The sequence below is a fragment of the Periophthalmus magnuspinnatus genome, chromosome 13 (assembly GCF_009829125.3).
Source record: "Periophthalmus magnuspinnatus isolate fPerMag1 chromosome 13, fPerMag1.2.pri, whole genome shotgun sequence".
NCBI lineage: Eukaryota > Metazoa > Chordata > Actinopteri > Gobiiformes > Gobiidae > Periophthalmus > Periophthalmus magnuspinnatus.
Window position 1 is genome coordinate 7,610,064 of NC_047138.1, and position 27,588 is coordinate 7,637,651.

At 40.3% G+C, this 27,588-nt stretch overlaps 1 protein-coding gene across 6 annotated transcripts in view; it reads right to left on the minus strand.

The window, feature by feature from the left end:
- The window catches only part of ncam1b (neural cell adhesion molecule 1b), a 44,671-nt gene extending 17,987 nt beyond the window's left edge, over positions 1-26,684 (minus strand). For 5 of the 6 annotated variants that reach the window (XM_033977018.2, XM_033977017.2, XM_033977020.2 and 2 more), the window contains exons 1-7: positions 26,391-26,590; positions 5,673-5,747; positions 5,351-5,560; positions 4,705-4,848; positions 2,504-2,641; positions 1,975-2,092; positions 1,278-1,438 (exon numbers count right to left, since the gene is read on the minus strand). In XM_033977018.2, the coding sequence (XP_033832909.1) occupies positions 1,278-1,438; positions 1,975-2,092; positions 2,504-2,641; positions 4,705-4,848; positions 5,351-5,560; positions 5,673-5,747; positions 26,391-26,442 (898 nt within the window). In that variant the 5' untranslated portion in view covers positions 26,443-26,590. Of the gene's footprint in view, positions 1-1,277; positions 1,439-1,974; positions 2,093-2,503; positions 2,642-4,704; positions 4,849-5,350; positions 5,561-5,672; positions 5,748-26,390 lie in introns of all 6 variants that reach the window. The other variant, XM_033977016.2, reaches the window with a different exon arrangement.
- Positions 26,685-27,588: the final 904 nt, after the last annotated feature.

Genomic DNA, 27,588 nt, shown 5'->3' on the forward strand with positions numbered 1-27,588 from the left:
GCACAAACAGGTGAACAGTAGCCTGCAGCTTTGTGTCTGCAGTGCTGCTCTGAATATTGTGCATGATGAATCTGGGAGGCTTCTGCTGAATATAAATGCCAGCGCACTACCATACATCCTCTCTGTGACTTGAAAGATCGTCTTTGTTCTACACTTTGTTAGCCTCCAATTTGCTTTTATGTTGAGAGTACGGTGCATTGTCGATCAATAAATCCAACATGCCACATCAAATATTTATGCTAAATATTGTGCTAAAAACAGGTGTACAGTTATGGTGTCACATTTATAAGGAGTTTTTAAACCAAGGATAGTAAAAGTTACTTTACTAAACTGACCAGCTAAAGCTACATTTTTGGCAGATTATGGGCCTTGGTGGCATTACATTTTGTTTGATGCAAGAAATATAAGAACAATATCCACAAATGGATTGGACATCTCCTTGACTCTGTGGCAGACGTGTACACTGAGCTGCTGACCTCAGACCCTTGCTTATGAAAGCCCTAAATATCATGCTAAATATAGACCAAAATAACTATTTGTACAAGAAATGCAGGAACTCTAGCTCATCATGAGATTGCTTTTTATCTCACATGTTTTACAAGTTTTTTGTCCCCAACAGAGGTAACTGGACATATACAATTCCAATAAATGGGCTACAGGCTAATACTAATGGACACTGACTGTAATATTAAAGCATATCATTGGTAAAATTATAAAATATTAAGTATTCTGATAAAAAAAAAAAAAAACAAAGTCTGTGCTGAGTGTATTTACTTAGCAAATCTGAATATTGTTCACATTGTGTTCTGTCAGGTCCATTGGACTGACCCAGACTTGTGCAGTGCACTCACAGACTGTGGAACAGTTTTCGCTCATACAATGGGACATGTTTACTGTAGAATAAGTGAGGCAGGTATTGAAATCAATCCAACGGTATGACAGTGGTGCTGTCCATTCTGTTGTTATGTGATATATAGATGGGATCCCAATTTCATTAGTCATTGGCATAAAAAAGTTTACAGAAATGGTACACAATCGTTATTGATGAAGCATAAAACAGATGTCCTCACTTGCAAAACCAAGAACATATTAAGCCACTCCTACATCAGCATTTCTAAAAATCTTTAAACTGAAACAAAGACAACCCACACAAAACACAACATGTGACTAAGACAATGGACACCAAAGGACAGCATTTTTCTTCTCCCACCCACTATGCCTGCTATACCTCTCGATACAGATGAGATGAGGGCAGCACATGAACAGCACTGTCTTACCAAACACTCTCAGACTCAGCTCCTGTTCAGCCTCTCCGGCCTTGTTCTTGGCGATGCAGGTGTACTCGCCCTCGTCCAGCTTAGACACATCCATTATTGTCATTTCTGAGCCATCTTCATTAAAGCTGTACTTCTCACCGGCTTCAAGAACCACTTTGTTTCTGTTGAAAAGCCAAGGAACATTTACAAGGTGAGTCAACACGGCTAATACTGTTTTACTTCTCGGACACTACATTTGTCAGAGATCAAGTGGCACTTAATAGCAACAATTGTTACAGTATGGATTTGGGTCTTCTTTTTAATCAATAAAAAGTGTTTGTACAAATGGTTGTGTTTTTGTTCAGTTAGTGAGACGACCAGAATCCTCAGACTGACTCCAGGTCTTACAAAGCTAACTGCAGCTTGAAAAGCAAAATAGATCAGGGACAAAAGCATAAGCTATCAATGGCCTCTCTGACATAATGAGGATAGTGTGCCTATTGTAGCAGTCTGGTCTTCAGGTTTCACTGTTTAGTTGTCCCTTTGATATTCCTGCATTTAATCAATTTGTTTGATTATAGCAAACTAAAAACTTCTGCCATAGTACTGCTAAGAACATTTTAGGCAAACTCAACATCTACATTTGTGTTGTACAAAATAGTTTCTTTTGAAAAGCTAAATAATTAACCTTGTTTCAAAAGGTCTTTGTGCACTTTACCTCGCCCATGTGACCATGGGTTCAGGATAGCCATCTGGAGCACAAGTCAACATGGCAGAATTTCCAATTTCTGCAGTGGCATTCACCTCAGACTGCCATACCCTGATGGTTGGGAGCACTGGAAACACAACGAGAAAATAATAAAAAGCCATTAAAAAACAAAACAGCTAAAAGATTAGCATGCAAACCCTCAGACTAAAGCCAAATCCATTAACACACAACTGCTAAGCTCCTGGAAGTGTGAAGGTTTTATAAAGACCCAGTTCCTATACCTGTCCTAAAGCCCTAACCCTAACAAAAATACCTGTTCCTAAACTTAAACCTCCCAATCCTAACCTTAACTATAGCATAAAAAAATCACATTTCGTGGAAACAATTTGTTAGCATAAAATAGCTTTCATACTAGGTTGCTCTGGGCAACAGTTTCTATTCAAAGGCTCTCAGAGGATGTCCCAAGCACTTGAGCGTCACAGGACACCTGTTGAAGAAAGCCTGAACAAAAGCATCAAAGACCCAGAGCAGCACTGACCGTTCACCACCACCTTGATGATCCGCAGATCGATCTCTCCACGAGCAAACTGTCGAGCCTCGCAGGTGTACAAGCCTTCATCCGTCTTCTTTATCCCACGGATTTGAAGATGGTTGTTGGGCAGAACTTTAAACCGAACTGACACAGACAAAACAAAGTGCAAACTGTTAATAATGCACATCACAGCACACACAGCACAAGGAAGCAATCAAACATGTACACATTTTACAGCTAGGCTTGTTTTCTATTTCAAAACTTTGTTGATTAGAGGTGAATTTTCAGGAGTATTAACAATGCAGCAGCAAATAAATGTTGGGAGAAGGGGCATGTCATTGGGCAGTATTTCAGGAATCATGGGTATATGTCAGAGGCAGTCATTATTTATTACATGAGAGAGTTTAAATTAAAATAGCAGGATGCTTCTCCATTATTTGGCTTGGCCTTTGCCAGTAATGAACTGTGTAACTGGTGAGGGGTATTGTTCTTCATTCTTCATTCTTCAAGATTTATTTTGTGACAAAATAATCGCATTTTTGACCTACTGAACATCGCCGAAAAGTCATGGGGGTATAAAAACGAAAAAAACTATTCATAAAAAAACATCCATAAAATGGAAACTGACTCAACAATGCCACCTAAAAGTGGATCTCTGTGGGACAGGAGACTGGTAAATTGAACCACTGGTACAGCATCCACACATGAAAAGAACAACAAAAAAGCACATGGCTAATAGACACAATAGCGCCCCCTGTAATACACATACAAAACACAACATTGTCCAATTGGCATGAAACTTGGGTAAGTGATTGTAGGCCTCAAAACATGCACAAAAAAAAAAAAAAAAGTCAATTGGACGTAAGTCATACTATTTATTTCCCAGGGATCCAGAATACACACTTCTTCAATACTTGATGAAGATGTGAATCTGGTCACCGTTGAATCTCCCTGTTTTCAAATGAGCCTGATTGACAGATGGATTAGCCAATTGGGAACACGCATGGTCTGTCTGTATTGGAAAAATTACCAAAAAAAATATCACAGAGGGCTGATTTCTGCAAAATATATGAGCAAAGCACTAAACTCCGATAATCTGAAGTGAGATCAATTTGATTTTATTTGTAAATCATAGGCGACCAATGAGCTCCTTCATTTCGCATGTGTAACTGAAAAAAAATGAATTTGATTGCACGATCATGTTTGGCTGGGCTTGAGACACAGTGGAGGACGTGGGGATCTGACTGATATCAATCTGTATAAAAAATACAGAGAGATGTCATTGTGGATTTGCCAGGCAAATTCTTTATCGTTTGGCCTGTGGAAACATCAATTTCCGCTTTTCAGATCCTTCTGAACTCATACAGAGAGACAAAAATTACTTCATGCAAAGTTAGTGAAAATTCCCACAAAAAATTATTTAGGCCACTCCAATCAGATATTTCAGTTACACTCTAGCTGCATTATGTACAAGGTTGCTGGTTCAAAGGCATGGACACATCCCATATAAAGCAATTGGCACACTGCAGTATAGAAAAAGTGTGATGGAGGACAGATAGTGGTTGGGGTGTCTGTCAGGAAGAAAGAATGGCATGCCAGAGCAGTGGTGAGTCCCTCAGTGGTTGCGTGGGTTGAACGTGCACAGGGGGCAAGGGCCATCATCGCCGCTTGCAGCTTTAATATTTGTTGTTTCCTAATTTCAATTGGCACACTGCAGTATAGAAAAAGTGTGATGGAGGACAGATAGTGGTTGGGGTGTCTGTCAGGAAGAAAGAATGGCATGCCAGAGCAGTGGTGAGTCCCTCAGTGGTTGCGTGGGTTGAACGTGCACAGGGGGCAAGGGCCATCATCGCCGCTTGCAGCTTTAATATTTGTTGTTTCCTAATTTAGAAAGGCTCTGTCATAAAATTGTTTAAAAAAAAAATACATCTAGTGGCATCAGTTTCTTCAGAAGTAGTTTGAGCAGGTGTGTGTAGAAAAGCTCCTGTATCCTTCAAACAGTTGAGACTAAAGCCTCAGCCTTCAATAGAAGGCAGAAAAATCTTACAGTAACATTAACTTTGCAGCACAATTTGGATTGGATTTTTCATTGTCAACAATAACACCAAGCCTAGATATAATAACAACAGAGTAAATAAAAAATGCAATGCTGTTTGAATGGTGCCTCAAACACATGAACATCCTTCTGTCATTCAGAGGAGTCTCACCATCCTTATGCATCTGTATCCTTGCTCCTTTGAACTTCCAGAAAACAGTGGGCGGAGGCGAGCTGGTCACATCACACACGATGTTGGCATTGTCTCCTTCAGTGAACTCTTGTGGTGATGGAGCGTTGGTGAAGGTTATTCTCTCTAAAAACAGAACACACAAAACACATTTTATCTGGTGCTGCCTCACCCCTTCACAATATCTATCCTCACATCAAGTTGTTGTCGCAGAGAGTAGGAAAACTCAAGAGAAATATCAACAAATCAATATTTTGGAACTTTATTCCTTTCCAGATTACAGTGGATCGACAATACCACAAACCACATGGCTCAACTTTCTCTTAAGAATCCTTTAAATACACTAAAAATCAGAAAGAGAAGTTGATTTCAAACTTGATGTGCAATGGAATTTGCTGATACTTGGCATTCAATGAAAATAAGAGCCATTATTCATGGGAAATGCACAATAGACAGGATCATTAAGCAGCCCTCTAATGGTCTTCCGACCATTTATTGAACTGATGAAAAATCCATCCTTGCTCACATATGAAGAGAGAAATGTGTTGCCCCTGAGCAGTCAATAAAATACTCCTTCACTGCAGATTTCCCCCTCAGCACAAAGCTCTGCTTTATTTTTGTTACTCACGGAATATTTTGACGTTGACAGTGGACTCTGCTTGCTGGTCTCCGCTGGTGGCCACACACTTATATGTCCCTGCGTTGTCTTCTCCAGCATTGTACAGTGTGAGCGTAGACGATGACTCATCATTACGAGTAACTGTTATGTCTTGTCTGTTGGGCTCTATCCGATCGCCTTTTGGGCCGAACCAGTCTATATATTTGGGAACTCCAACCACTGAATCACACAAAATATACCGGTAATTCATTATACACAGTATACTGCTAAATCAAATCTGTACATTCTTTTCCTAGGCATCGGAAAGGTCTAGTCAACACCGAACACTTACCTTCACAAATGAAGAACTTGGACTCTCCAAGACTAATCTCACCATGACTTGGGGTTATCTGTACGTCCAGGGAAACTGAAAGACAAATGTGAAAAACAAAATAAGACAGTCGGAAAATGTTAAATGAAGCACTGTGTTCAAGTGCAGCACTGTCATTAATTATTAAGAACACAAACTTGTGTGCTTGAGTCTAACATTTTAGTGTGGCACAGGCCAATGCAATTCACATTCTGTCAAGGCTACCTGTTTACCCAAAGATACTTGTTATTTCATTTTTGCCTGGAGCCTCAATGTTTATCTCCATGTTTGAAGTAATGCAACATCAACACTGCAGGAGGATTTCATTTAAGATCAAGCTCTGAGTCTGAGCAGCAAACTTCTACATAAAAATACTATTTTATGTTACTCGCTTTGCATTTAATCTGTGTAAATGTATGCCTATACCACCTCAAGCAGAGGGACTGGCTTTCTTATTGTGGATATCGGAGAGTGGGGTCTGGCTTAATTAGAACAAAGCTTCTCTTGTCTGTAGCTGAAGCTCCCGCGAGACCGTCTCCTTACAGAGGTGAACTAAGAACTGTGACTAAAAAGACTAAAGTCCAGCCTCACAGTGCACAGTGTGCATTATGCACAAGCAGCAACGTGACCACCACTCCCACACTCAGAGCAGCTCTACTGTACAGGAAAGTTCAGACCTGCCTATGAAAGCTGGACCACATGACAAAGTGTGATATAGCTATTTCAAATTAATCATATATTATTACAATATTTCATAATATTCCATTGATAGTTACACTAATTAAAAATAAATGTATTTATTCTATTGTCATAAAGAGAATACATGAGAGTAGACAGATGAATAGTTTTTTCATGTTATATAATTTTAAGGAAATTAAAAGAATTGGCTGTACTTCCATCTCAAAAAAGTGGTCTCAACATCTGTCTTAAAAAAAACAAAACAAAAAACAGCTCTAAAACATTGTGCAGCCCTTGATGTCTTTTTTATTTAAAAAAAAACAATTAAAAAAAACAAAAAACAACAACAATGAATGTTGAATGTTCAATATCACTTATTTCATTTTAAAACCATTATGTGCAAGTCCTTTCTCTAATGTAGTCACTTCACACCATGCAAACGTGCACACCTGCCCCATCAGGGAGTTTCACAAATGAAATCCTTGTGTAGTCCAGGGCTAATTAGTTCACAGTGGCTGTGTGCAGAGCTATGATTCTTTCAATAAATACGTACTTCAGAACATGACAGGATAACTGCTCTCAACCAAGCACAGGCACATACCTTTAACCATAAAGAAGTCTAATGAGTATCTGAGGCTCACAACCAAGTGAAAGAGTGTAACCCTCAAGCAGGGGGCAGTCAAATTACAACCAACGGCCACTGTCCTAGAAATGTAATCCCTCTGAGGCTCTCCACAAACTATTTCCCTTTAAATCCAAGCCGCCAACCAGGGTCAGACCGCTCCACATCTGGAGCAACAGTAATGTAAGATTATGGCACATTCACTTGTTCAAGTCACTGGTCAAGTGTCCAGATAAACAGGGCTAACAACTAAAGTTTCAAGACAAGTTTAGCCTTTATAGACCTTTGTTGGCAAGTTTGGGTTTCTCTGTGTCTCTGCATAGCAACCAAGTTGAATAATTACAATTTCCTCTGATCTTCCACCAACCAAAGAAAAAAGGAAAAAGAAAAAATCTGTATCCTTTATTAAACTGTTTTGATCAGATATAACTAAACAAAACAAAAAAATTCTCAATGACTTTCTTACATAACTGTTGGTGGCACAGAACACATTTTGTCTTCAAAGTTATTTTGTTAGCAAAAAGAAGAATGGAAGATACAGTTACAAGCACAAGAATGACAAGGGGTCATGGGGACAAAACAAAACAAAACACAAAGCTACTGTGTCTCAAATAACAAATAATAGACAGCAGACTTTTGCTATGCCTGATCATCATTTTATTAAAAAGTTCACCTCTCCATATTTCATTATGAGTAAATAATTTAAAGGAGTGTGGCTTAGTGCACTTTGCTAAACCTCAACGGGTACAGAGCAGAGAAAAGGCAAGGGACCCTCAGGAATCCAGATATTCTTCTCCCCACTAATTGGCAAATATGACTTAAAACTTCTGAGTTTTAACAAACCCAATATGCTTTTATAGCTTGTTTGACAGGAGAGAAATAAACAAATAATAATGTTTTTTTAGTTAGGTCAAACATGCATAACTAAAATACACATAATTTGAAAACATAGCCAGATATCTTGTCTCACGACCAAAGCATTACCATGATAATTCTGTTTTCTAGGTCTTGTGCGGGACTAAAACTTGCAGAAATCCCTGTTCCATGTTTAACACTGCCTTGTAATTGAAATGCTAATTCAGAGTAAATCTTATGCAACTGTTTATTTACAAAGACACAAGAGCCCAGCCCATCTGAACACTACATAGTTGGTTTGTGATTTAGCGTCCCCCTGGCTATAGGCAAACCCACACAGACTGATTATGACTATAGGAGACAGCTTGCAAAGTTAATAATTCATGTCTCTGTGGGTCACCAAAATACCTAAATGTTATCAGAGAGCAAACCAAATCCAATCATAAACCTCGTTTTGTTACACAGCCTGCTGCTATTCGCTTAAAGTACATCAGAATAAGACCTGCCCTAACATTGCATGCTTATTTTACTGTAATTGCAATAATCATAGTGCACTTTTTGTGAACTTGCGCTGCTTTGAGTTGCTATTTAAAGTTAATGCATTATTTCTAGCACACAGCCAGAAGGCATCGTGCTTCTTAATACCAGCTCCTGCACATGTGTTTACACGTGGAGCTGTGACGCGGTGCATGTGGTGAGGACGGTGGTGCGCTAGTATTTCTTGAATGAAAATGGACATTGCGGTCCTCGGGCGACAGTGGTAATCAGCGGTTCCAGAAAGAGATTGCATTAATAGCCTTGTTAAGCCTGGACTTCTCCTCAGCTTGGATCTTCAATAGATCTTTCCCACAGGAATGCTGGGATATGGTGAGGAGTGTGGACCATTATCAGGCGTTTTCTGGGCTGCAGCCTGGATGCGCTGCTGGTAAAGCCTCTGTGAGTCGCTGCTCTTGCCTTGTGGGATTATGCTCATTATCCATTCTGTCAGCGTAGTACACACACACTTACTCTGAGACTGACAACATGAAGGCAGCAGTAATCAATGTAAGCCATGCTATATGCATAAAATCTAGAGATGCATGGTAATGGAATTTTCAACCGATAACAAGAAGCAATGTGTGTCATTGATAACCGATAAAGTAAAACCAATAATACTTTTTAAACAAACCCAATTTTTGAATTTTTTTTTTTTTGTTTGTTTGTTTTAATTCATAGGCTTAAATGTTACTAAAGTAGGCCATATAATACATATAAAGACTGACATATATGACATTTACAAGTATGAAGTAACAGTATTGGTTTGTAGCCTGCTCATAAGCTCAATATAAATGAATTAAAGACTTCCTATGTCCTGGTAAAGTTTCATAAAGGCCTACATTAATTCTTCTTGCCACATTGTAAATGCCATTTTATTTTGTTATCATTAACAATATGCTTCAGATAAGCCATATTATATCTGTGGGTTTCATGCAGGCTTTGTGCAAAACAGAGGGAAAGGGGTGCAGCACTGTGGCTGCTCCTTTACAACGAGATGGATTGAAGTGACACAAGCTCAAAGCAGCCGCTGTGTGTTGTGAATATAGACGGTGAATAAAAAGTTAACAGAGAAAGGCAGACACAGGCAGTCCTGTACCAAGTCCGTCTGCATTGGGCTGTTTAGCTTAATGTGTCTGTGTGACCCAGGTGTTTTCGCGTCTGCAGACGGGAGTACACGGTCACATGGTCACAGCAGCAGCTCAAACAGGCAAACTCCTGCACCAAGCATCCTCTCGTTTCATTAGGAACTAAAATACAACTAGATCCCCACATAGTCCAAGCCCGTCAGCTCGATAGCATCTATGTGAACCTACAGAGCTAATGCATGGACTGTCACAGTCTCGGCTGCCTATCGGGGCTGCCTCGTGTTTTCACTCGTCATTGCGGTGAACATTTTTAGATTACTTTTAAAATCTAATGTGAGAAGCCTGTCGCCCCTCTCCTGTGTCGTGGGGCTGGTAAAAAGCACTTTCTCTGAAATATCGTTTCTCTAAATGTAAAAGAAGCCTGTATACGTAAACATACGTCCTCTGCTCTCTACCTCTGACCCAGGACAGCTGTGTGCAGCTGGAGTAGGGGATGGAGCAGGGGCTCAGAGTGAGCGCTCTGAGGGAAACAACCTTGGAGGAAAAGCGATTGAATCAGTATCGTTGACCCATTTTATCATGCATCCCTGATAAAAAGTTTTATTTGTAACTGTATTAATGAGTACCCTTTCAGTTCTGACTACATTAATGTGCTGCAACAGTTAAAAAGTCATTATTTGTAAGCACACTAAATCTTAAGCCCTAACCTGAGCTCTGAATGTTTTAAAAATTGAGTTGTCATTCTTGATGCAACTCCCATATCTGCATCTGCTACATCTGGGCTTAGGAATGGCACAAAGAGTACAAAGGGAGTAAAGTGGTATTTATTAATGGAGAACACTGAAAATTAAATACAGCGCAAGAAAATAAAAATGTGCCATAAGAAGCAAAGTCCATTCATGGTTTGTAATTTTAGAGTAAATAGAATGATCTCTTCAGACCTTCTCATTCACTGCTCTTGATGTGGTCTCTATAGAGCTTGATCCATATGATGCTGAAACTGTCTACCACCTGAGAAGTTACAGATAAAATATGTACTGTATTAAACTGTGTCGTTTAAACATATTTTCATTTTTAGCCTTATTACTGTTCTTTGCTTTTTAGTGGCAGTCTGTGTAGTGTAGATAACAATTATAAATTAGTTGTTGATTGTTTTACTTATTAATTAATCATGATTAATCAGATTAGATGTTGCACTTTGATAATAAACCAGTTTCTACTTTTAAGGAACTAGTATTTGCTCTCTGCTCATGTCTCTCAAGCAGAGTTATACTCACTTCTTGAGTTGCCATGGTAACGTGCTTCCTAGCTCCCCTCTCCCATAATTTGACATCAGCGCTGGCTCTCCCTCTCCTCCCTCGCAGCTCCCCGATTGGATGGAGCAGCAGAGCCTACAGTAGTGAGTGAGGACTTGCACTGGACTTGTTGTCAACACAGAGGAGCATCAGCTGATCTGCACAGCTGTCCTCCAAACTGAGCGCAGCACTGCAGACAGCTTCTGGTACTTTGGGAGGAAAAGGTCCTCAAGTACTGTTACAAAGCAGCTCCTACCCCTAGTGATGACTGTGGAGTTTGTAAAAAAAAAAAAATAATAATAATTTTTTATATATATATATATATATATATATATATATATATATATATATATATATATATATATATATATATATATATATATATATATATATATATATATATATATATATATATATATATATTGTGACAAAGTGGGCTTTTGTCCCTTTTTAATAGTACTATAATTTGGTTTGTGCACATGTCTGTTCATTTTCAATAACTTTTCAATACTAAATAGAACTATCCCGGGTTTGTTTTGTTTAGTTTTCAATCAGTTAAATCACCACACACTAGTTAGTTTAAATATATTTTATTTTGTTAAATATATCAATTCAGTTCAATACAGCAATCCTCTTATCTCCACATGGTCCAAACGAAGAGGGGGCATGCCCTATGTCAGCCATTTTATAGGCTTGAGAGGGGTCGTGGGCCGGACCATGTGGAGGTCCGGCCCACGACCTCCACATGTGTTAATGCCTTATGTATTTTTGTTTCAATGATATAAGTGTTTATAGTTTATTTTGTTAAACACTTTAGTAAAGGGACTTGGGCCCTGAGATATGGTTTTATATTGAAGGAAATGCTAATACCCACAGCACCTGGAGAAAAGATGGAGTATACCGGGAGAAAAGATGGAGTATACCGGGGGAGGAGCTTCCGGTGCAGGAGAGTATTTTAGTAGGGCTAATTAGACAGATGGGAGACATCAGTGTAGCCAGGGTACACGTGGCTTTTTCCTTAGTTGTTTAAGTTTTGTTGTCTAGTTTTCGTTGAGCACCGTTAATTTTTGTAAATATGTATTATTTTTGTTTTCACGGGGTACCACTACGCGGCCCCGCGGGTAATAAATTTTGTCTAATGGGACTTCTTTTGAGTCTGCCTCCTATTTGATCACTTCGGGCCAGCTTCCCCACATATATATATATATATATATATATATATATATATATATATATATAACTCAGATCATAATTGATACTAAAACTAGTTACAGTAGACATCTGAGCCAGTATCAATAATATAAACAGTCTGAATCTTTTTCAGAATTAGTATGACTACCTAGTATAATAGATTTATCTCTTATTCTCTGATAACAAAAGCGTATTGAAAATGTAGTATTTCAGCACTAGTTTGAAGTGCTTATAGAAGTGTTTATAGAGCTTCCTTATTGTCACTTATTGTCAGAGCTGGAGCATGATTCCTTTTCTTCATGTGATTTTCCTGTGTGTAGACTAGAGAGTGCACAACAGATGGTCTGTGGCTCTTAGAATGTCTCACGCCTCCAGTTGAAATAAATGCATTTGATTCTTTATGTATTGTCACTATCTGGAGTGGTATGTTTAAAGACACTAAAATATTCTGAAGTCCTGACGTAATAGGTCATGTGGGTTATGTAAGAGGGCAGAGTATACACATCATTTACAATGAGACAATGAACCAGAGCCAGGGCAGGTCACTGTGTGAAAGATGCAGCATCTTTAGGTTTAGGAATTTATCATTTGCTTTTCCCATTAGTAAAAACAAATGGCTATAGTTTTGAAATGCAATGCAGGAGAAAAATCTGCAATAGAAAAGTTTATAGAGTTATAATAAGGCTGAACAAATGTTTAAAAATGTCATGTTTTCTGACCAGTATTGGGGTTGAAATAAGAATGTTGTTTTTAAGGAAGATTCAGTTTGGTGAACACATTTTAACCACGTTTAAAATACAATAATATACTGAAATATGAATATGTTAGTAGAGATCTTAACTGGGCAAGCAGGTTTTGAGCTCAACAAGAGTTTATGTAAACAGGACATTTTGTTTTTTGAAGAGGACATTCAATAATTGCAGCCTTTTGCATTTTGCTAATTGTGGCTGACCATTCAAATGTGATTTTGATTCAATTGGGATAAATACTCCACTCAAGTTTGTTTTTATTTCACTCACTAAAATTATGATGAGGACTCAGCTACTACAGAAACATAATCAAAAGTACTGTGTTATACAAAAGAACACAAGAAAACAGTAGCATGATCTATTTTACTCTCTCTCTCTCTTTGTTTTGAGATAAAGTGTTAAGAAAAAAAAACTGTGTGGTTCTGTGGATGTTGTAGACTGAATGAGTTACAGTGCTCTCCAGTTTGGTTGCCAACAGAATCCATCCTCATTCAGCCACTTTAGACTGAGTGCCCCTGAGCATCTGCCTCAGCTGCGCCTCCACAACAGCCCACAGAGGCAGTCCCAGCATGCACTGCTCGCTCCACTCCGATGATTTACCGTTTAAAAGGCTCATTACAAGGCCACGCAATTACACACAGGAACAAGAGGACATTTTGTGGAATGAAATGAAACAGTCCTGAAATGAGTTCTGACTTAATTGAAAAGTGAAATAATGTAGGTGCAGTATTTGGAATGGAAACAGACATTCAGTGAGCCTGTTCCAGGTTTGGGGATTTGTTCCAATATGAAAAATAGCTAGAATTCTCACCAGCTCGGGGCATTGGAGCAGGACCATGCATAAACAAAGCGCTTGGTTGGTGCGCTGTGTCTGAAACATGTGAAGGCGGCGAGATGGAACCGAACGTGGAGCTCTGGCGTTTGAGCAGAGAAGTCTTTGAGATGCTGAAGCCTGAGTCCCAGTGGAAAGTCTAAAAGAATAGAACGTCTGTGTGGCATGAACAAGGCCTGAAATGTTAACATCTTTGTGAGCACAATGAATCACCAGACTGTCATAAAAACACTCTGCACATTCATCATGGCTGTGTTCCTCCAGTGCTTCCCTGTTAGTGCTAGTCACGACACACTCCCACAAAGCCCACACTAGAACTGGCCCGCGCTCCAAGCTGCACAGACACAGGCTCAAACTGAATAGGTGAATAACAAAGAGCTGCTCCTGTATGATTCTATTACAGTGCAAAAACAGAGGCCACAGAGGCACAATGAGCACTCAGCTCAAGCTGCCTGGGCCAGGGTGAGCTGCAGCCTGGCAGCAGCACACTGCTCTCTCTGTGTGTCCTTTGAGCAGGCTGCCGACACGCCGGGACGGGCCGGATAAGCCTGCCTCGACTCCACCAGGAAGAGCAGCAAAGGAGGGAACGCAGCATTTCAAAAGCAGCCAGTCAGGGGCAGGGCCAGGAGGAAGGGCCACACTTGAGCTCTCATTATGGTCTGTAGTTTGGGAGTCATCCTTGAATGCAGCAGACCCCACAGTATGGACCAGTCAAACCAAAGCTGGCATGGATTTGGGCTGTGAAAAGAAAGACAGCCAGCAGATCGACAAATATAAAAATCCTTCAGAGTATTTGTACTGAGCGTGACTGTAGCTGGCATGGGGACAGTTGGCTGCAGCTGAGCATTTGGACACCTCCATTAGCAGTCTTCACTCAATAAAGTCCAGCCATCCACAGAGATAGAAATGAGCACCTGCCAAGTCACCTGCCAAGTCACCTGCCAGCAAAACACTGCTCTGACAGTAAACAATCATCGCCCACCGTGGACGACAATGCCTCAGCTTACTAGTGGACAATATGCCAAAAAAAATTCTAGAACATTTTTTTTTTTTTTTTTTTAATCACAATCCATGTGGTTAATATCTTTTTATCCTCCAGTAAGGGTAACAATTTGTTGCTTCTGAGGGTTCACATTTCACTGCCACTCTCTCAGAACATGGCAGAGTCTGACCAATAGGAGAAGTAGCTGTGGAATAGTGTCTACGTATGAGCAAAAAGCCGCATTCAATTGAGAAGCACTGAATCATGATATGACGATCAAAAATGGACACTGGCTGCAGTATCTCTGTACAGTTGGATAAAGCTTTACAAATGAAAAAAAAAAAATCTTAATCTTCATCTTCATTTGATAGTAAGGAAGAGTCGGCGAAACTGTTGCTTCTTCCAACCTGCAGACACTCATAAAAGACTCTCTGGGCCCATATCCCGAAGGGCGTCTCATCTGTCGGAGTAATTTTGTGCTGGGTCGTTTTCAAGGACAGGACCGGCCATTAGGATTCTATTGTGAGCCATTAAATTAGATAAGTCATCATAACTCTTCCAAGGAGTCATGTCGCCGCAGCACACACTGAGGTAAACTCCGCAAGTGTACCTGGTGTTACACTTGAAAAACATCAGCCCAAGAGTCTAGTAGTTTAGTGTGAATATGTGCGTGAGCGTGCGGGGAAAAGTAGCAAGGGAGTAATGACGTCAACTGCCATAATTCAACAGCAGAGGGAGGCAGCGGTGTATATTTGTGTCTGAGCACTAAAAGGATGTCAGATCTTTTAGTGCTGCTTCAGACAAGGGCACATTTGACAGTGGCGCAGAAAACATGTTTGTGTGATTCAAGACGTCCCTCATTAATCCATGACACATCTGATTGTGCAGAGCCATAATAAGTGTCCATCTGCGACAGGCGCTTTTAGACCACTGTAGGAGGTGGCAGATTAAGAGGATCAGTGCCCCGGGCCAGTCTCAATATGTTAAAAGACAGAAAGGATGTTTGATCCACAGCAGCAGCACACTGGTAATGCCTTTTAATTCATTCAAACAGAACTTATTCTTAATAATAACCATAATAAATAAATAATGCAATGTAGTGCTTTTGTAGACACTCAAAGAAGCTATTCACGCAGCACATTTGTATGGAAGTGGTGATCGAAAGTGGTGATTGGAGGTGGTCGGAGGGGCCGATGGCGCAGACTGGCACCCTCGCTTCCATAAGTTTGCCCCACCTCCTGCACCTGATTTGATGTTTTATTAAGGATTCCCCCTTGAGATGCACCATCTCATACTTAAGTGAGTGAAATGTCTTGACTAGGGTTACAACAAATTTGGATTGAACCACCAACCTCACAATATATAACAACCACTTTAGTTCAGTTGGTTATGTGTTGTGCTTAATTTAATTTTAAATTGTATTTATTTATTTATTTGGTTAGGACAATGTATGTTAATGAACAGACATGACATGACAGACATGAACGTAAAGCCTTTAGCTAAAGGCTAAATTCTCTCCATTGTCCCAAGCTTTAGTGTAGTACTTTTGCCCTACTTGCAATGTTTAGATTTAAGTTTCTTTTTTATGAATGATTTATTTAACTTTTTTATAGAATATTTCTTTTCTACTGCTGTTCTTGAACTATGTGTTGCAACACTGGAATTTTCCCTCTGTAGGAAAAATGTAAAGGATCTCTTATCATATAATATTATTTATTAAAATACACTCATTAATTGATCAGATGCTGGAAATGGTCGGAGAAAATATAGTTATACAGTTGATTAAAATGAAGCAGTGTAATTGTTCAAATAAGTGATATTTCTGTAGTTAATTTAACACTATTCAGATTGTTTTGCAAAACTTCAGCCTTATGTTTTAGCTCATTTCTGCATTCTCCTTTATGCAGTGCCAGAATATTGTCCTCGGGATAGAAAAAAAATAAAATATTGTCTTTATGAGTCCAATGACTTTCAATCTAGAACACTTATCCCTGTATAGATTGTGATGATAGTTTCAGACCAAAATTGTATCTTGCTCAAATGAACTATCCCCACTTGTATCACGCACTGATTCAGTCGTCCGAGACTGTCGACAAGCAGCTCCACTCAAACATTAACACTTCTTGTGCGGCAACAAATGCAGTTAGACCAATCTAGAGATGAATAATAAACAGTCTGCTTGGACACCTGCTGCTGAGCAAATCTGTTCTGATTACTTTTAGTAGGTATCACCAGATGGTACTTTCTCTGCCAATACTTCCAATCTACGGCAATCAATACCATGACATGCATCAATTATTTACTGCCGACTTCTGCGAGCAATTTGAATAAAAATCAATCAAGCAACACCAATCAGAAAGGGCCTCTTTGGAAGCATTATGGCAGAGTGCTACCCCTCCCTCCCGGTCAGATAGAGCTATCAAGACTAAAAGAGCAAGGAAAGCCCAAGGTTGTGTTTCGCATTCGGAGCCAGAGCGACTAGGCGTGGTCTACCATCAGCTCGGCTCCACTGAGGGCGACAGATGGCATACAGGCACCTTACGACACAATGCACACACACCTCATTAGCCAATCAGAGGCCACACTGTAAAAATAGATGCTGGGACAAGAGGGTCTCTGGAGAGTTAACTACCCTTCTCTAGAGTTAACTACTCTCCTCTAAGGGGCTGGACTCTATGAAACAGGAAGACTATCAAGACATCCATTTGTCTGCAATACAGCTTGACTGAGTGACCACAAGATTTCATGTTTTTACCCGCAATACTATAATTAATGTGCACTGCTAATTAAGTCAATAGTCATTGTGGCCCCACTGCAGTCAAAAGAAAGCTGAGATCATCGGAAAACTGTTCAAAGAAAAGGTCAAATCTCTACAAAACCAGTCTATACAAAGTGCGGCCGACACTTGACAGCCTGAACAACATAGAGACATCAAGGTACCTAAAACATCTTACCCTGCAAGCACCCACAAAGAACATAAGGTTGTCACTCTCTAAACCAAACCTAAACAAAATTGTAATTAATGAGGAGAGGAAATAACAGCTGAAAACCAAACATTGTGCAACAACATTTTGCGTGTATATCTTAACTTGAAAAACTTTGACATTTTGCTTATACTTGTACGTGTACTGTCGTTTGGCAATGCATAATCAACAATAGTATTATTACATCCAATTAAGGCCAAACCAGGATATCAGCTGATGTCACAGAACTGATGCCCGATCCGACAAAGTAGCAGTGTAGCAGGTGGTATACTGGTACCAATATTTGATACCAGTATAGATGCATCCTAGCTCTGTTATTAAGAGGTTTTTTTTCATCTTTTTGGATGCAAAGGAGAAGAAATCATGTATTCTCCTTATGCTGCTGTTTAAGTTTTAAAATATTTAAAATGGCGTCAAACAGGAACAGCTAACTTTGAAGGTAGCTGTGTAGTGAAGTAAATCTGAAATGATCTGATCATTCCAACACATTACAAAAACATACCCATTCAATATCTCACACTGAATATAATACATCATTGCAGTTGATTTTCTCAAACAGATTCACAGAAACTTGGAGCGTCTGCACTTTTGCCATGGACATATTGGTTTGCTATTTTCCGCTCGGAGCAGAGCTCAGTGGGGCCCTGGCCCTGCTCTGAGCAGAGAGGATCATGGGAGACCGTCACTTGCTTCAGTGGCCTGTCAGTCGCCTCTACACTCAGTGGCATCAATGAAAAAGATGCACGATGGGGTTCATGACACATCCGGTCTGTGCTGCCATCCCGGGCCACACAGCTTCAGGCACAAGTCGCAGTGTCACATCCTTCAGGGAGAACATGGGAGATATGAGAGACATGAGACACGGGGCAGACATGGTAGAAAAGCGAGGGCCGCACATATGGCTCTGGCTGAACTTGTAGAACTACAATCTAAATGTGCATAATGTCATGTAAGTGCACACTGTACATGTGTGATCACAGATGCTTGGCCCACTGCCACATGCTTCACTCATGTATTGAGACACAAGCTCTTCTCCTCCAAGGCCTATATTGATCTTTTAAGTTTTGGAGTTGGCCAGTTGAAGCTTTGGCCTGCAATGTGCCAAGTTGTGCAAAATATAATTAAGTTGGTATGAATTAAGCTCAATGTAATGTTTATTATTATTATTATTATTATTATTATTATTATTATTATCCTCCATTATAATATTTGTGGCCCACAAAAATCCCCGAAACCCAGAGCGGCTACTTTGCATAATCGGTAGTGGGCACTGTTGACAGACCACACTACACTGGTCAATTTTGCCAAGTTCTGCTAAAAAAAAATGGTTGCATAACAGAACTAAGAGACATCCTTTATCTCTAGAACAGTGCCAAAAATTGAAAGATCACAATCTAATCTTTGATCAATCTCAATGATAAGGCAAGCACATTTTAATTGTCAGGTCTATAGCCAATCCCATGGCAGTAAGAGCGCACGGGACTGAAGAGGAGTCACCACTCTCTTGTTTAGTTAAGTTGTTTAAGCTGAGTCAGGGCCACAGCTCGTCTCTTTATGTTTCCTCAAGTGTCCATGTGTTTCTGAAGTTTTAACTTAAATTTGCACAGTTTGACTAAAAGACTAAGATTGCCTCTGTGCAGTCTGCCCTCATGCCCTCTCTCTGATCCAGCCACAGCTCCTCACCTTTTCTCCTCTCTTTGGCTCCTCCGGTGGTCCTTATAAATATAATCCAAGCTACACAAAGTACAGTAAAGTTTTCTCACTATTTGTGAGTGAAACTTAAGATCTAATTTAGTGCACAGACATCGCACGTGTTCCGCTGATAGCAGTAGCACTTACATGCTTTTAGGCTTAATTGTACAAACTTTATGTGGATTTCTCTGGATTATTGGTCCTAGCAACACAAAACTAAAAAAAAAAAAAACTGTAGTGATCCTGACACTCTGCTCTTTATGCCTGAAGTCCACCTGTCTATGTTTTCAATAAGATGGATGAAAATTCAATCGAAAATCGAGGTCCATGAATATGAATGCACCATGAGGGAAAAAAAATGTCTTTCTTTCCCATATCGCCCAGCCCTTTTTTTCTCTGATCATATTTAAGTATTTTGGCATGTACAATGAGCATTGAGGGCTTGGAAGCCTTCAGCGGTGCTTGATACTGATCACTGGACCTTCATATAACTCTTGCTTCTGTATGAAAACTTAATAAAAGTGATAATATAAAATACTAAGACTATTTCATTATAGTACAAGCACAACACTGTATTGTGTCTTCCAAACGATGACAGTATTTTAATAAGTGTGTGCCTTGCATCAGCAGACACTTCATGACAAACAGAGTAACTTTTTTTTAGCAGCACCGCTCCAAAGCCCCCAGACAATTCTTGATAATTTATGGAGCTCTCTCCTGCTATGTCAGCCAAATAAGATCCATGGAGCGGCGCACATGCAGCCCTGCAATGAGCATTTCATCACGCACATCGCAGGTACAGCCAGCAACCAACAGACTTTTACATGAAATCTAGACATTATTTTTATTGTTAAAGCATTACTTGGTATTCTGCTGGACTACACAGTCTCCTGCCCAAAATGTCCAGGACCTTCAGAAAGAGGACAGTGTGAGGATAGAGCAGCTCCACGGTGACGCCTCTGTGAGCGCGTGCATTATTAAAATCACAGCTCCACTGACTACACAGCACTAACCACATTCCATATACTAGGGAAAAGGCAAGCAGTTCTTTCATATTTGGAAATATTTGATGTAAATAAAAATATAATAAATATAATGTAATGCCTTATTCTTTATTGTATTGGCACTAAACAACAAAGTCAATTTACTTAAGCCATGTAATTTGTATTATCAAAAGGAGGAAAGACTGCCAAGCCATTCTTTAATTGAACAGATCTGGCTCTTGTGAAGAGCAGCTGCAGAGTCCCTCCCCCTGTCCCTTACTGCCTTTGAGCTCTGCACTGGACCACTAAGTGACCTGTGATTCAGAGATAGTGCTTATGAACACTCAGCCTACGACGTCTGCTGCCTCTAACATATGTGTTACACCTTCACACCTCTCCGTACTGGCTCCTGTCCATTTGAACACCTGTCAGAATAACATGAATAAACAAACACAATTTACCAGCTCTTTACCAGCTCGAGTCCCACACAATGATAATAACATCCTCAGTTGCTGGCATCAGGGTAGTGTTTATTGCTGTGCTCTTATTGCTCCATAGTGCATTAGTCCATAGCGAACGGCCCTGACTACAGGGTATGACCACCTCAAAAAAAGAGGGACAAGATGCTAAATGTGGTGTGACATGGAGGGAAGGGCTCATAGATAATGACTGCAATAAGGCAGTTTCTTTGTTTTCTTTGTAACTATGTATTGAATTCATTTGACAACAGTGAAATAGTGGGACATACTCTGTAAATAAGTGGGACGAGGGACAGGGGCCTACATCAAAGAGGGACAGGTGGTCACAGTCCTGACACTGTAGGAGTCTGTGCAGGTGGTTGCAGGTGTGTTTGAGGAACTCGCTCGGCTCTCTAAATCCGAGGTTGCCGTGACATGACGTGATACATTACTTTCTGCACCTTTTCTGTTTCCGAGTGGGAGTTATCACTTACAGCCAGCTCTGTGAGGGGAGCGGACACTCAAAATGTGAGATAAAAAATAGTACTCGCAGATGAGAAAGTCCAAATCCTGTCTCCTCTGAAGGCTTTATCAGCAGTTGCACACACTCATTAGTGCTTTGTCAAAAAAGTCATTAAATGATTTCCATTATTTCAGACAGGTGCAATATCACCTTTGTGTTGTGTTCTCTTATAACATATGATGAATACAATATCAGCCACATCAGCCAACACTAAAATTAAAGACCTGAAAGAATTAATAATATGACAGGCCTGTGTTTGTTGAAAGCAAAACAAGACATCAGTACAAGCACTTTCTCTGCTCTGGTTTGCAGCGACACTAGAGAATACTCCCATGTAACTGTAACTGTTGTGGTGAATGTACAGCTTGGACACATGTGGACTCAGACACAAAGTGCTAAATAGGTCGACTCTTGCGACTGAGTCCCTGTACAGTGGAGGAGGTGGAAACCACTGTTAGTGGAAATTGAATGGAAGAAAAGCAGCTCCTCAGAGAGGCTGTGTGATCTAATTAGAGACTAAAATAACAGCCATGAGCACTAGTGCTGACCATGCTCACGTCCTCACAAAGACTAAATACATGTCAGGACTTGGTGTGAGCCGGGTCGTCTGTGACGGAGCTTATAGTGCTGTGGAGGCTACCACACTGTGAAACAGAGCCTAAGGCGCAATGGGCCCATCTCCTCTGTGCACAGTCATACACTCCATAGTGTTTCAATAATACATGCACCATCATGTGCATGGACGCATGAGGAGACATGATGCTTCCACTAACACTGCATAAAAGAAGTGGAGAGCAAAATCCTGGCCAACAGCATATTGCTTTATAATGGGGAGATGAAACATCAGACGTACAGCAGCCCTCTTTGAAAAGTTCCACTTGTAAATGAGGACAGGCCTTAAAGCAGAGCTCCTGTGAGCTCACTCACTCCCAGGGGCCACGGGGCCATAAGGCCACAAGGCTCTACGAACTGTTTGGACTGAGGATGGATCAGAGGAGTCCTGTCCATCGTCCTCTCAGCTCTCCCAAATAAGCATGCACTCAAAGCAAGTCTATCTCACATTCTTTAGGAGCAGGCCAAGAGAAGAAGTAAGAAATTTTGTTAAGCCGAAATTCCTGAACCACCAGGCTCTGTGATGGCTCTGAAAACAGGCGATTCTCACACACCTGACTAATGCATCAGGATTAGCCTCATGTGTCAACATAAACGTCAACATCTATTTGTGTGAGCCACGGACGGCACACTGTGGAGCGTCAGAGGCAGAGGAGAAAAGGTCGTTGGTGAGTATCCTCCTCCAAAGAGACCTCCACGGACTGTTATCTGATGAGCCACATTCAGTCCTGGGACAAACCTTGCTCAAGAATTGGTCCAGTGCTTCTATTGACAGCAGCAACGTGTCAAATTTCATTACCACTACATCATTTTGTTCAGTCTGACCTTTGACCCGTGTCCTTATGATACCTCCAGCTCATTCTCTCCTCTCTCTCAGATGCCATATGTTTACTAGACAGCACTGCAGCGAAATATGAGCATTTACAGCAAGGCAAACACTACAGTTACTCCTTTGAGGGTGCACTGTTTGTGAAGCTAAACCACACAATGCAACAGTAAGCCCACACAAGATTTACCAAGTGTTTACAGCAAATAGAAGGTAGATAAAGGCACGGCACATAACCACTAATAAAAAGAATGGCTATTATAATGAACAGAAGGAGACGATAAATATACAGGATTCAGATTTCCTTGAACGTTTGTGTAGAAACAAGGAAAATGTACAGCACTATACCAGGCTATGTTGTAGGGCTGTAGGCCATTTAGTCGATTAATCGGTCGATGGTGTCTTAGTTGACCAAAATTTGTATTAATCAACAAATCGTTTTATTTACATTGGGATTTATAGAATTTATATGCGAGAACAGCAGCATATATATATTTTTTGTGTTTTTGAGTGTATATGTATATATATATATATATATATATATATATATATATACACACACACACACACACACACACACACACACACACACACACACACACACACACACACACACACATTGTACTTCTTCTGCATAAATAGTTGTTTTTGCATGACCTCCAGTGCAGTAGTAGTCTGGTGAGTGTAGGTTGAATCAGATACATAGAGATACATAACAGTTTTGAGAGCTTTTGTCACACCCTCTTTTTAGTCAACTAATCGATGGGCAGGACATGTCTTTAGTTAACCAAGAATTCATTTAGTCGACTCCAGCTCTTCCAGCTCTGTATTGACACAGTTATAGCATTATAGAATGATGAAGGAAATATCAGGGTACAAACATAATATTGTTAACTGATACTAATATATCTACAAAATATATTAGGATTAAGGAGACCTTTGATATCTCATTGTTTTATATAGCCTGTGGTTATAATTGCAAGTGTGTCAACAATAATAATGAAATGAAGCCTGTTGCTGACCTTGCCTTAGTCATTGAAATACAACTGCTTAGCCTAACGCACGCCTCATGTGTAGAAGCCTGGAGCGATGCACACTGGCCACACAAAGCTGCCCGTGTCACGTGAATATGACATCATCAGTGCGAGTCTCCTCCCAGACCCGGATCTGTCTCATCCGCTCGCCATCACCAAACCCAGAGTCCTGGCCTGGACACAACCACAGCCCTGCTCCTGTTTCAGTCCGAAAAGTGGAACAAAAACCTTGGTGTCTCTCCGGGATATCCTCCAACACAATGTAATATGGTCCTTACTGTCAGAGAAAGACTATGCTTTGAGATTAGAGGAACAACAACAGGGGCAAGAGGGAAGACAATGCACTATTTCTTTACTCTTCCAGCTTCTTAATATTTTATAATTACATACATAGTTCAATGTGTTATGGAGAATGTTTCTGAGAAGGTAGCAACACTAAAATTAAAGCTTGATTTTGATACTGAGCAATATGCTGAAACCATTTATATATAATAGAATCAAATTTTTAACACAAAATAATATTACTATGTTGTCTTATATTTGTTCCGATATACAGTGGATCAGGACCTAGAACCATTCATGAAAGATGCAATGCAATATCATTTGTAATACGTTTTTGTTTTTTTTGGGTTTTTTTAAGTATTTAATTTACTTTTGATACTGCTTTGAGTATTGTTTCATATCTGGGTATCACATAATTCTGGCAATTCTCGGTAATGCCTGGTAAAATGCCTGGGGGACTATAAATGGAGGACATGAATGCAGTGGGCAGTAACACATGCACAAACCTCCACATGTTAACAGTGCAAGGCGTTGGAGTAGATTTGGGCCGTGATGAAGCTAGGTCAGACGTGAAGAAGAAAGAGACAGTCTGGCTGTGAGGGTCCAGATTGTCCTGCTTTAAAGCAACGTCACAGTTCCACATGAGCTCACACTGACGTAATGTAATACGCTTCAACAGTCAGACTATAAATCCAACCAGGAGGCTACCACTGTATATTATTAAATACTAACCTGAGTAGACAGATATTTCATTAGAATATAGTTGACTAGTAATGCCAGGTGTTTAGTGTAATAGATAGGCATTTCAAAATATTTTCAGACACTTTGAAAAGAACTTAATTAAAAATTATGCCAAGAGCCTCTCCGAGCATGCAACCAGCAGCGTGAGATAGCTAGCTAATCCTTCCACTGTCTCAGCTCAGCAATACATTACAGAAATATCACTTTTCCATATGCAGTCATGAAAAATACACAATATATATTATCAGAAATGAGACATTTTCAAGTGCTATTTTTGACTTTGTGCAGCAGAATATACAGAACAAAAGCCGCTCTTGAAAGCAGTCCAAAGAGCCATTTTAATTTTAGTGTCAGTAACGTGTAAAGCTTTTGATGAGTTATTTGTGTATCAAAGGGAAATCTAAATAGGGGAGATGACAGGGCCATTAAGCCACAGTGGGCATATGTTGATGTTGAACACAATTTCTTTCATCTGTAATTATACCCTATGGCGCTTTCAATGCACACAAAATGGCTGCTTATAGGATATATGTTTAAAACGCCTTGACTATTTTACATCAAAAGTTGCCATATCCTTCTTACTGGGTATCCACAAGACTGCCTGTTTGTTTGTAATAACTGTACCACAAGGAACGATAAAGTGGTGCCAGCTGCCAAGCATAAATCATGTTCTACATTACCATTGCTATCTCAAAGCTTTCAGAAAGTGAACTGCAGTGAGTACCAAGGGAGGAACACCCTGCACATTTGTAGGCAAGATTAGAAGGCCAGTATCCCACAAACCCTACATCTGACTGAAACAAATTACAGCTTTTCCTTCAAATAAGCAGAGCTGAGAAGATCTCAATCATAAACAGTACCCAAAGGTTATTAAAAATGTAATTTGACACTAAACTCTCCCAATTAGACTTACATAACTGCACATTTACCAACTTAGAGGGATCCCATTTCAAAGCATTTATCGTGGCATCAGATTACATAACAGATGATTCAGAGGAGAAGTTGTGTTGGCTCTCCATCACATACACTTTGTCCAAAAACACTGAGCACTGGGCAAACTCGGACAGTCCAAGCACAATAACATGCCCCTAAGCTCAGCCTGGCAGTGGGGGGTCACAGCGCCACGCATGTCCTGATTTTTACTATGTAGGCTTGTAATAAATCCCAAATAGACTTAATCCACGGGGCTGCTGTTTTGCCATTGCCTGCAAACCCAGTAGCATCACTGATCAACAACAAACACGTCCACAGCGCAGGGGAAATGTCTCTACGGTCCATTAGCGCCGATGCATTAGCAAGATCTACTCCAAACAGATCCAATGCACCGCACGCCCTTTAAAATCATGTTTTATTAAATGTACAGAAATGCTAACTCAGCGTGCATGGTGCTCACGCATGCACATTACAGTGTTATTAAGGCTCAACTACATGCTAAGAGGAAGGAGGGTCTTTGGGTGCAGGGGAGCTTTAGTTAAACAAACGGTAAAGCTCGTTTTCTTTAAGCTAATTAGCAGCAGTCGCAGTATCATCACCATTGCACCTGCACCACACAGCGCCCCGGGGTGGAGCAGGCGGAGCAGGCAGGCGGGCGGCGGAGAGGGGGAACACCAGAGCCAACGAGGAGATGCCAGCGGTCCCACCACGGCTGCTGAGGAGTGCAAATACATGCCAGGCACGTAGTAACACAAGGAGGTGAAGCCTGCGGAATGCTACAACCAAACGCAGGGGGGGTTTCTTACCTGTGTAGCTCACGAGAAGAAAGGCTATAAAGATGTCCCCTGACTGGACCATGGTAACTCCAGAGTAACGTGAACGGTTAACGGTGCTGCTTGATGTCCGCTCAGCGTCTGAATCCCAGTTTTTCTCCTCTCCTCTCAGCGGCTGCTCATCCTAATCTTTGTTTTTGAGGTGGTAGGAGATAATAGCTGTCAGTAGCAACGTCGTGAGTGTAAAGGCAGAAGAGGCAGAAGGCAGAGGGCAGAGATTAGCGCCGATGATGATGATGAGCGCCAGTGCTCTGTTCAAAGTCTGACTGACAAGCACGGCCTGCGCACGGACGTGGATCACTCCGCCCGCATTAAGCGCAATGGGGCAGCTCGCGTAAAGTAGTCCGCTTCGACCATGGCTGAGTGCGCGTGCTGTTTAATGTCGATGCAACGCCACAGGCACATATTTGAGCATAAATTGATATTTGACTCATTGGATTGTTTTATTATGAATCTCAGAATACATTTTAGATTAAATACGGTTATTTCACAATGACATGCAGTAATGGTTATAGCAATGGCAAGGCAAGTTTTGTATAAATTTGCATAGCACATTTCGCACACAAGGTGATTCAAAGTGCTTTACAGAATAAGAAAGACATTAAAATCACACATAAATAATCACAAATAATCAGCATAAAATTACAGAACAGAAGAAGCGAAGCAATTCAGATTTTACAACGTTTTGTCAGTCTTAAGACAACATAGTGCGCGTTTGTGTAACCCATTTGAGCACTAAGCATAAGAAACAGCTGGATGTAAATATTCTGTTAGGCTATATAGTCTATAAAGTCTTTTGTGGTGATAAACTGGCTGTGTTTATGTGCAATGAAAACAAGTCAGTTCTATGTACTATGTAGTCTTACAGAATAGATTAAGGAAGATTATGTTCCCATCAATAATGGCTATTCTGGTCATGCCTCACTATTGTGTCTAAGTAATCCAACATTTTTAAAAACATGTTAGTATAGTCATGCTAAGTGTTACAAATGCTGCTTCCACAGAGCCATATGTTTTCTGTAATCTGAAGTGAAACCTGAGGCACTCTGCACATAGGAACTCTCTTACTACACATTAATGATTCATTCATTCACTATACATCTGCTACAACTCCATTACTGCCCCATCTCCTCTATGAAAGCATTGTTATTTTTACTACCAGTCATCACAA